General features: G+C 39.6%; 1 protein-coding gene across 1 annotated transcript; it reads right to left on the bottom strand.

Moving 5' to 3' along the window:
- Positions 1–7,430, bottom strand: LOC123733246 (uncharacterized). Its single transcript, XM_082969674.1, has 3 exons — positions 7,422–7,430; positions 7,076–7,361; positions 1–3,280 (listed from the first exon to the last, which is right to left on the bottom strand). Exons 1-3 carry the CDS (start codon positions 7,428–7,430, stop codon positions 2,031–2,033), a joined length of 1,545 nt encoding a protein of 514 aa, XP_082825800.1. The 3' UTR covers positions 1–2,030.
- Between the last annotated feature and the right edge of the window lie 3,217 nt (positions 7,431–10,647).

The following is a 10,647-nucleotide window of genomic DNA, read 5'->3' as shown; positions in this document are numbered from 1 at the left end:
TTATTCTTAAACTAAATCTTTATTCACTTATTAATAAGAGAGTAGGTCAATACAACGCACAAATATAAAGTCAATCAATTGAGTGCTCTACGATAATGATGACTGGTCGACGAATCACCCCCAGATGATTCGTCGAGAGCCATGAGACAAAAGTACAAAGGTCTTTTACAGCCAAGATACACCCCTTTCAACCTACATGACGAACAACAGATGTATAGAACGGGTCACAAGGTTAAGATTTGTATGAAAGATACTTATAATTCTCAGCAGACAGTATCTTCTGTAAAAACAGTACTCTTTGTGTAGAGACCAGGGTCTGGCCCTGGGGTCATCTCTCACTGGTACCATATAGAACAGAAACATTAACTCATGCTCTGGAATGCGGTCTCTTTAGGTTTTATCACCCAAAAGACATTGTAAATCTCCTGTCAGTGTTTTCTCCCAGAGACCCATCCTCAGTAGAACACACAGACACTATAGTTCTAAGAACCCTCTATTCTGTTAATAAAACAACCATTTGATGCAATAAAAGTATTATAACATAATCTTGCAGTTTTGCTCTCAGTGTCCACTGAAAGTTGACTAGTAACAACAACTGGGACCTAAAAGACACCCACCATGAGACCCACTAAATCTGCCCAAGAAGAGACATACAAAAGAAAAACCCACAACAAACTTAAAGACAGGAAGTAAACCAAAAAGGTGGAGCAACTAAAGGTGTTGACTCTCCACATGTATCAAGACAACTGGAGCACTGGGCCAGACACTCTTAAATAGAACCTGGACCAGCTCAGGTGAAACACCTTCCCACTAACGAGATGGACAAGCCAGCACAGGTGTAACACACACTGACTAACGAGGTGACACCAATCAGTGCGTCCTATGTGCTAACGAGCTAGACGTGCTAACGAGCTAGACGTGCTAACGAGCTAGACGTGCTAACGAGCTAGACGTGCTAACGGGCTAGACGTGCTAACGGGCTAGACGTGCTAAAGTCCAACCTCAAAACATAAATGGAAAAACCAAAGAATGTAACACCTTCCCCCTTAAAACACCTTAAGAGAATGCTCACCACCAATATATCCTATATTTTTGATGAACAAGTTTGCTCACCACCAACAGAAAACAACTTCCATTTCACATTATAAATCAACTACAATGCTTCACCTTCACCAATATAAACATGGGGTCTACTGGCTGTCAACAATTAAAAAAATAGAAAAAAATAGAAATTTATAAAATTATAAAATTAGCTTCTGACTGTCTTCCTAAAACTCACTTGCTTCTAGAACTCTCGTCCACTTGGAACGAGCCCAAACAAAACTCGTCTCCAATACGAAAAAACATGCAGTCAAAATAAGATCCATGGCAACTCACTGGCTAAATGCAAACACAATTTTCTTTGACTGCCCACCTTGAGACAATCAGAAACCAAGTTGTCCTCACCATGGACACAAGCACCAAAAATGCTGTTGTTTTGACAAGTAGCAATAAACTACTGATATCGATTAGGGTGGAAATCAGGTTGTACGTGCTGTTGAAACTAACACAACTAAAAAAACACATGGAAATGGGAAATATATTTTACCTCACTGGTTAGAAGACAACCTGTCGAAGACAGTCAGCTACATTTTGGAGTGATGCATTTAAATTTAGGGGTCGCTAAACAAAGGAACGCAACACTTATTTGTCATAACTCATCAATATCATGTTGTAATCAATTCTGCGAGAGGAGGGAGATGAGGTTGCATGTCCTGTTAAAACTAACAGCTGAAAAACCACACGGAATCTGGGAAAAAATTTGTACATCCCTGGTTAGAGGACAACTTGTAGAAAACAGCTAGCTACATTTTGATTCAAGTGGGTCACCAAAGTGATAAGTGTAACACAACTCTTTTTTTGTTAGTCACTTTTTGTTAAATCACAAAAATAGTACTCTTCCATTTCAGAGCCTGGATTTTTCCCCTGAGGCTAATATCCATATCATGTTGAAATCAATAGAACAGGGGACAAACGTTTAGGGTTCTACATTACGACATCATTAAAATACTGCTACTACTTTCTCTCCTGTGTGTGTTCTCATGGTGTCGTATCAGACTGCTTGACTGAGTAAAACTCTTTCCACATTGACCACAACTAAAAGGTTTCTCTCCTGTGTGTGTTCTCTGGTGTTGAGTCAGAATGCTAGATGTAATAAAAATCTTCCCACATTGCTTACAGCCATAGGGTTTCTCTCCTGTGTGTGTTCTCTGGTGTGTTATCAGGTTGCTTAGCTGAGTAAAACTCTTCCCACATTGAGTACAGCTATAAGGTTTCTCTCCTGTGTGTGTTCTATGGTGTGTAGTCCGCTTGCTAGATGTAGTAAAACTCTTCTCACATTGAGCACAGCTATAAGGTTTCTCTCCTCTGTGTGTTCTCTGGTGTCGAGTTAGATTGCTAGAACCAGTAAAACTCTTCCCACATTCATCACAGCTAAAGGGTTTCTCTCCTGTGTGTGTTCTCTGATGTGATATCAGGTTGCTTAGCTGAGTAAAACTCTTCCCACATTGAGTACAGCTATAGGGTTTCTCTCCGGTGTGTGTTCTCTGGTGAAGAGTCAGAATGCCAGACGTAGTAAAACTCTTTTCACATTCATCACAGCTATATGGTTTCTCTCCTGTGTGTGTTCTCTGGTGTGATATCAGGCTGTTTGAATGAGTAAAACTCTTCCCACATTCATCACAGCCATAGGATTTCTCTCCTGTGTGTGTTCTCTGGTGTGATATCAGGTTGCTTAGCTGAGTAAAACTCTTCCCACATTGAGTACAGCTATAAGGTTTCTCTCCTGTGTGTGTTCTATGGTGTGTAGTCAGCTTGCTAGACGTAGTAAAACTCTTCCCACATTGAGCACAGCTATAAGGTTTCTCTGCTCTGTGTGTTCTCTGATGAAGAGTCAGAATGCCAGAAGTAGTAAAACTCTTCCCACATTCATCACAGCTATATGGTTTCTCTCCTGTGTGTGTTCTCTGGTGTGATATCAGGCTGTTTGAATGAGTAAAACTCTTCCCACATTGAGTACAGCTATAAGGTTTCTCTACTGTGTGGATTCTCTGATGAATTTTAATGGCTGCTGTGGAGGTGAATCTCTTCCCACAGTCAGAGCAGCAGTGAGGTTTCTTCCCTGTGGAACTCTGTGGGTGTTTCTTGAGGTGTTCTAATGTGTAGAGACTCTTCTCTGCCTCGTCAGCATCATGAGGTTGTTGAGGCTCCCCAGAGGATCCACGATAGTCCCATATCTCTCCTGTGTGAACAACAAAGTCATATAGATGTTTAAAGGCCCACAACAGCGGTAATCCACTGTAAAAGGTGATGGCAACAGCGTAGCCATGATGTTGTACAACAATTGACGTCTAATGAATGTTAAAATTATTTGACAATTGTCTTAAAATGAGCAACAATAGTCATATTTAGTCTTGTTTTCACATTATTAGTAACATCTAAGACTGTAGACTAGAAATAAGTTATTCATGTTGTTGAAACTCTAAGCAGTGTGCCAGACGACTTTTGGTCTCCAATATTGGCCCCTTTCTGTGTTTGCTAAAATTGCGGCATGAGGGCGATGCACATGCAATTTAGTTGTAGAAACTCCTCCCTGCTAATGAGGTAACCACTAGTTATGGATGTAGTATATCTGGTAATGAGAAAACCACTAGTTATGGATGTAGTATATCTGGTAATGAGGAAACCACTAGTTATGGATGTAGTATATCTGCTAATGAGGAAACCACTAGTTATGGATGTAGTATATCTGAAATGGTGAGCAAAGATTTTAGTTTTTCACAATGTATTCTGAATGTGAATGGGGGAAAACTCAGGGGAGTAACCTCCATTACCAGGTTGCTTATGAGTGCATTTCACACTACTTTGGATTATAATTGTAAGGCTCGTTTGAATGTCCTGCTTAATATAATGTTTGTGTCGTCATCGCAAATCAACCGCTTTGTACTTAAAAAAACACTTCAACCAGTAAAATGCTCTTTGGCTTTTCCATCAGCTTGACAATGAGGGTTTGTAAACTGTTTGCCAAATTGGCCCATAACGTCACCTAACAACAAATATAGGAAAATAGCTCTGTGTGTTGTACAATAGCCTATCCATCAAGGAACAGTTCTCTACACATTATGAGCTAAGTATCTCTGAGTGCAAACAGACTAATGAGACCCTACATTAAATCAACCAGACAATAACACATTATAAATATCGATTTGTTACAGTGGGGGAAAAAAGTATTTGACCCCTGCTGATTTTGTACATTTGCCCACTTACAAAGAAATGATCAGTCTATAATTTTAATAGGTTTATTTGAACAGTGAGAGACAGAATAACAACAAAAAGATCCAGGAAAACGCATGTCAAAAATGTCATAAAATGATTTGCATTTTAATGAGGGAAATAAGTATTTGACCCCCTCTGCAAAACATGACTTAGTACTTGGTGGCAAAACCCTTGTTGGCAATCACAGAGGTCAGACGTTTCTTGTAGTTGGCCACCAGGTTTGCACACATCTCAGGAGGGATTTTGCCCCACTCCTCTTTGCAGATCTTCTCCAAGTCATTAAGGTTTCGAGGCTGATGTTTGGCAACTCGAACCTTCAGCTCCCTCCACAGATTTTCTATGGGATTAAGGTCTGGAGACTGGCTAGGCCACTCCAGGACCTTAATGTGCTTCTTCTTGAGCCACTCCTTTGTTGCCTTGGCCGTGTGTTTTGGGTCATTGTCATGCTGGAATACCCATCCACGACCCATTTTCAATGCCCTGGCTGAGGGAAGGAGATTCTCACTAAAGATTTGACGGTACATGGCCCCGTCCATCGTCCCTTTGATGCGGTGAAGTTGTCCTGTCCCCTTAGCAGAAAAACACCCCCAAAGCATAATGTTTCCACCTCCATGTTTAACGGTGGAGATGTTGTTCTTGGTGTCATAGGCAGCATTCCTCCTCCTCCAAACACGGCGAGTTGAGTTGATGTCAAAGAGCTCCATTTTGGTCTCATCTGACCACAACACTTTCACCAGTTGTCCTCTGAATCATTCAGATGTTCATTGGCAAACTTCAGATGGGCATGTATATGTATTCTTGAGCAGGGGGACCTTGCGGGCGCTGCAGGATTTCAGTCCTTCACGGCATAGTGTGTTACCAATTGTTTTCTTGGTGACTATGGTCCCAGCTGCCTTGAGATCATTGACAAGATCCTCCCGTGTAGTTCTGGGCTGATTCCTCACCATTCTCATGATCATTGAAACTCCACTAGGTGAAATCTTTCATGGAGCCCCAGGCCGAGGGATATTGACAGTTCTTTTGTGTTTCTTCCATTTGCGAATAATCGCACCAAATGTTGTCACCTTCTCACCAAGCTGCTTGGTGATGGTCTTGTAGCCCATTCCAGCCTTGTGTAGGTCTACAATCTTGTCCCTGACATCCTTGGAGAGCTATTTGGTCTTGGCAATGGTGGAGAGTTTGGAATCTGATTGATTGATTGCTTCTGTGGGCAGGTGTCTTTTATACAGGTAACAAGCTGTGGTTAGGAGCACTCCCTTTAAGAGTTTGATCCTAATCTCAGCTCATTACCTGTATAAAAGACACCTGGGAGCCAGAAATCTTTCTGATTGAGAGGGGGTCAAATACTTAGTTCCCTCATTAAAATGCAAATCAATTTATAACATTTTTGACATGCGTTTTTCTGGATATTTTTGTTGTTATTCTGTCTCTCACTGTTCAAATAAACCTACCATTAAAATTATAGACTGATCCTTTCTTTGTCAGTGGGCAAACGTACAAAATCAGCAGGGGATCAAATACTTTTTTCCCCCACTGTAGGTATGTTGGATCCAACGTGGGGCACGGCATAACTGTCTTTACCAGAGTAATGAATGAAGAAGCACTTTGGTTGTTGTTGCATGTTGTGATGTTTGTCATGTGACTGGCATGCAGAAAATGATTTCCTGGATCAGCTGATGATAGTTGAACATGTGACTGTAACTAAACAGCTACAGTATTAAGTATTATGTGTAATTATTGAAGAACCGCATTAATGACAGTATCCATTTGGGTGTCAATAAAGTTAAGGTGACTCTCGGTTAGAACCATTGGATTTAGCAAACTCTGAAATGATTTAGGATTTCTGTTCCCATGAAAACTGTTTTCCCAGCGTAACATAAGGAGACACTAAATGTTACGTAGGTAGAGAGCATTTCAGAGATCTGAATACAAAAAACTGTCCTAACAGGACAATAACCTAAACCACAAGGCCAAATCTACACTGGAGGAGCTTACCAAGATGACATTGAATGTTCCTGAGTGGCCTAGTTACAGTTCGGACTTAAATCGTCTTGAAAGTCTATGGCAAGACCAGAAAATGGCTTTCTAGCAATGATCAACAACCAACTTGACAGAACATGAATGATTTTAAAAAGAATAATGAATATTCACATGAAGATCAGTCTCCTATTGGATGACATCACGACTTCCCATCAAGCCAACTCCTTGAAGGCCTTACTATGACATCACTCACTCCTTATAGTTTGCAGTTCTCTAAAAAAAGACTATTTTGCTCAAAACATTTATTTGTTTCCTTTTAGTGTGTTTATACTTTAATGTATTTATATATCACTTTTCAACAGGAAAAGTGTCCAAGTTTTATAAGATAGTACTCACTGTATTTACTGGTGTTAATCAGATCAATGTCCCTGTTTTATTAGATAATACTCACTGTATTTACTGGTGTTAATCAGATCAATGTCCCTGTTTTATAAGATAGTACGCACTGTATTTACTGGTGTTAATCAGATCAATGTCCCTGTTTTATTAGATAGTACTCACTGTATTTACTGGTGTTAATCAGATCAATGTCCCTGTTTTATAAGATAGTACTCACTGTATTTACTGGTGTTAATCAGATCAATGTCCCTGTTTTATTAGATAGTACTCACTGTATTTACTGGTGTTAATCAGATCAATGTCCTTGTTTTATTAGATAGTACTCACTGTATTTACTGGTGTTAATCAGATCAATGTCCCTGTTTTATTAGATAGTACTCACTGTATTTACTGGTGTTAATCAGTTCTCCAGTCTTCTCTTCTTCGTCCTCCTCGAATGTGACAGTAATCTCCCCCTCTTCATCCTTAATTCCAAAAACGTCTTCATCTTCTTTCACTTCATCCTCCACTCCAAAAACGGCATCTTCCTCCTCCTCTTTCACTCTGAAGGCGTCTTCCTCGTCTTTCACTGTAACGTCTTTCTCTTCTTCTTTCACGGTAACAGCCTCACCTTCTACTTGTCTTTGTAATGTGACATCCTCCTCTTCCTCTTTCACGACAACGTTCAGCTACAGTCCCTCTTTCTCCGTCCAGCAGACCTCTTCTTTAGCAGGAGGAGAGTGGCTTACAGAACTCATGGTCGGGGATGTTAGCTAGCTAGGCTAATGCTAACTTAACCAGCCAGCTAGTTGACTCACAACGTAAATATTACATTAAATGGGGTAGCTAGTTGTTTCCACATAAGTATGTTTGAATCATAGTGGCAATTAAACCACGAAATTGTCTAAAGAACTTGAATGTTCCGACATTGTCAGCTAGCGAGCTACCGAGGTGGCTGCAGTTGTTGAAGAAGCGTTCCGTCCACTAGATTATACGTCACACTAGAAACATCGCCTGAAAGACACATATCGCCATCTGCTGTCTGGAGGGAGGAAACGCAGTTGAGGAGGGAAAACTTTTTTTCTTCTTCATTGAATTATAATATTATAAAGCAGTTTACGGAAACGTTTTTTTCCCTCTCCATTAAATATGAATATTATATCAACACGTACAAAGAGCAACAAGTGTTGTTTGATTAGTACAGTTTTTCATTTTACATTACACTTTTTTTTAAACATTTTAGTCATTTAGCAGACGCTCTTATCCAGAGCGACTTACAGTAGTGAATGCATACATTTCATACATATATATATATTTTTTTTTTCTCTGTGCTGGCCCCCCATGGGAATCGAACCCACAACCCTGGCATTGCAAACACCATGCTCTACCAACTGAGCTACAGGGAAGGCCAACTCTACATCTACTCCACATCTGTGTTTCTGATTCAGTCAAATGACTATATATCAAAATAAGCACCTAGTTATTGATACCCTTGATAAAGATGAGCTAAAATTACTGTATAAAATAAATACATAAATAAACTTTACCCACTACCAGGATATTTTAGCCCAAAACCTGGTTACCTCTCTGCTAGGAGACTGAAACTTGGCCATAAGTGGATCTTCCAGCAAGACACATCAACATCCACAAAGAACTTGTTCACAAAATAAACATTTTCAATGGCCATTTCTGTCTTCGGACTTGAACTCCATTGGAAATCTGTGGTTTGAATTGAACAGGGCACTCCATAAGTGCAGACAAAATCAATCAAGGACCTGGAGAGATTCTGTATGGAGGAATGGTCTAAGATCCCACCCAATGTGTTCTCTAATCTCATAAAACATTTCAGGGTTGTTATCCTCCCAAGGGGAGAGTGCTGGAGTATTGAAAACATGGGTAGCAATAATTCAGACCCCTACCTTTTGAGAATTACATGTTAAACTATATCTCTTTTTTTGAGCAATTGTATCAGTATACAATAATATAATTCCCCCTTATTTTTTACATCAAAGTAATTAAATTATTTATTTTATAGAGTCGTTTTTGCTCATCTCTATCAAGGGTGTCAACAATTTGTCCCCCACTGTACCTCCATACTGCTGCTACATGGTGTAACAATACATCATGTAGATGTATATAATGAACAGACTAGGTCTATACTGTTCCTACATCGTGTAACAATACATCATGTAGATGGATATAATGAACAGACTAGGTCTATACTGCTCCTAGATGGTGTAACAATACATCATGTAGATGTATATAATGAACAGACTAGGTCTATACTGCTCCTACATGGTGTAACAATACATCATGTAGATGTATATAATGAACAGACTAGGTCTATACTGCTCCTACATGGTGTAACAATACATCATGTAGATGTATATAATGAACAGACTAGGTCTATACTGCTCCTACATGGTATAACAATACATCATGTAGATGTATATAATGAACAGACTAGGTCTATACTGCTCCAAGATGATGTAACAAAAGTTTGGGGTCACTTAGGAATGTTTTTGAAATTAAAACACTTTTTTTTGTCCATTAAAATAACATCAAAATGATCAGAAATACAGTGTAGACATTGTTAATGTTGTAAGACACTGTCAGACCTGCCAGTGTACCAGGTGGACATTGGGTTTGATTCAGACCCTGCCAGTGTACCAGGTGGACATTGGGTTTGATTCAGACCCTGCCAGTGTACAAGGTGGACATTGGGTTTGATTCAGACCCTGCCAGCATGGCCAGAAATGTATTCCAAGGTCAGTAACTTATAACCACAGAACCACCCCAGACCTTTCATGCATGACTAAAAACACCTAAGTATTAGATTTACTGCCATGGTCTAGTATGTCACTGCATCAGACACCATTCACAATGCTGGCTGAGGTACGAGTAAAACATGACATATTATTTCCTAACCATTCACAATGCTGGCTGAGGTACGAGTAAAACATGACATATTATTTCCTAACCATTCACAATGCTGGCTGAGGTACGAGTAAAACATGAAATATTATTTCCTAACCATTCACAATGCTGGCTGAGGTACGAGTAAAACATGACATATTATTTCCTAACCATTCACAATGCTGGCTGAGGTACGAGTAAAACATGAAATATTATTTCCTAACCATTCACAATGCTGGCTGAGGTACGAGTAAAACATGAAATATTATTTCCTAATTGTAAAAAATTCTTCAATCTTTTAAAAAAGATCGGAAATGGCAAGGCTTTAGTTCAGTGGGCTTTTCCATTGTTGAGGAAAGCAGGGGAAGTGTTGTGAGTAACAGAACTGCCTACGATGTGGGGGAAGGGACGCTGCTCACTGATTGGCTTTAGTGACAAGGGTCCCTCCAAAAATCTATCACTATTCCAACTCAAATTCTCCCCCAAATCTACCACTAATAGGCCAAGCCTCCACAGACCCTGTCTTGTATTGACAAACAGAACAAATCATTTGACATTCAAATATGTCATTTTAAATAGCTAAATTCAATCCAGCTGGGCCTTTTTAACACAGACAGTTGTTCCTGCTGTAGATGTTATGCCTTTGTACAGATCTAAGATCAGTTCTCCTCCACAATGCATATTCAGTACCGGTCAATTGTTTGGACACACCTACAAATTCAATGTTTTTTCTTTATTTTAAAACTGTTGTCTAAGTTGGCCTTCCCTGTGGCTCAGTTGGTAGAGCATGGTGTGTGCAACGCCAGGGTTCCCACGGAGGGCCAGTACAAAAAAAAAAATGCATGAAATGTTTGCATTCACTATGGTAAGTTGCTCTGGATAAGAGCTTCTACTAAACAACTAAAATGTAAAAAATATACAATATAGTGAAGACAACGCAACTATGAAGTAACTCATATGGAATCATGTAGTAACCAAAAAAGTGTTAAACAAATCAAAATATATTTTATATTTGAAATTCTTCAAAGTAGCCACCCTTTGCCTTGATGACAGCTTTGC

Source organism: Salmo salar, chromosome 02 (genome assembly GCF_965601325.2).
Source record: "Salmo salar chromosome 02, fSalSal1, whole genome shotgun sequence".
NCBI classification, from domain to species: Eukaryota; Metazoa; Chordata; class Actinopteri; order Salmoniformes; family Salmonidae; genus Salmo; species Salmo salar.
This window is presented reverse-complemented; position numbering and strand designations above follow the sequence as displayed.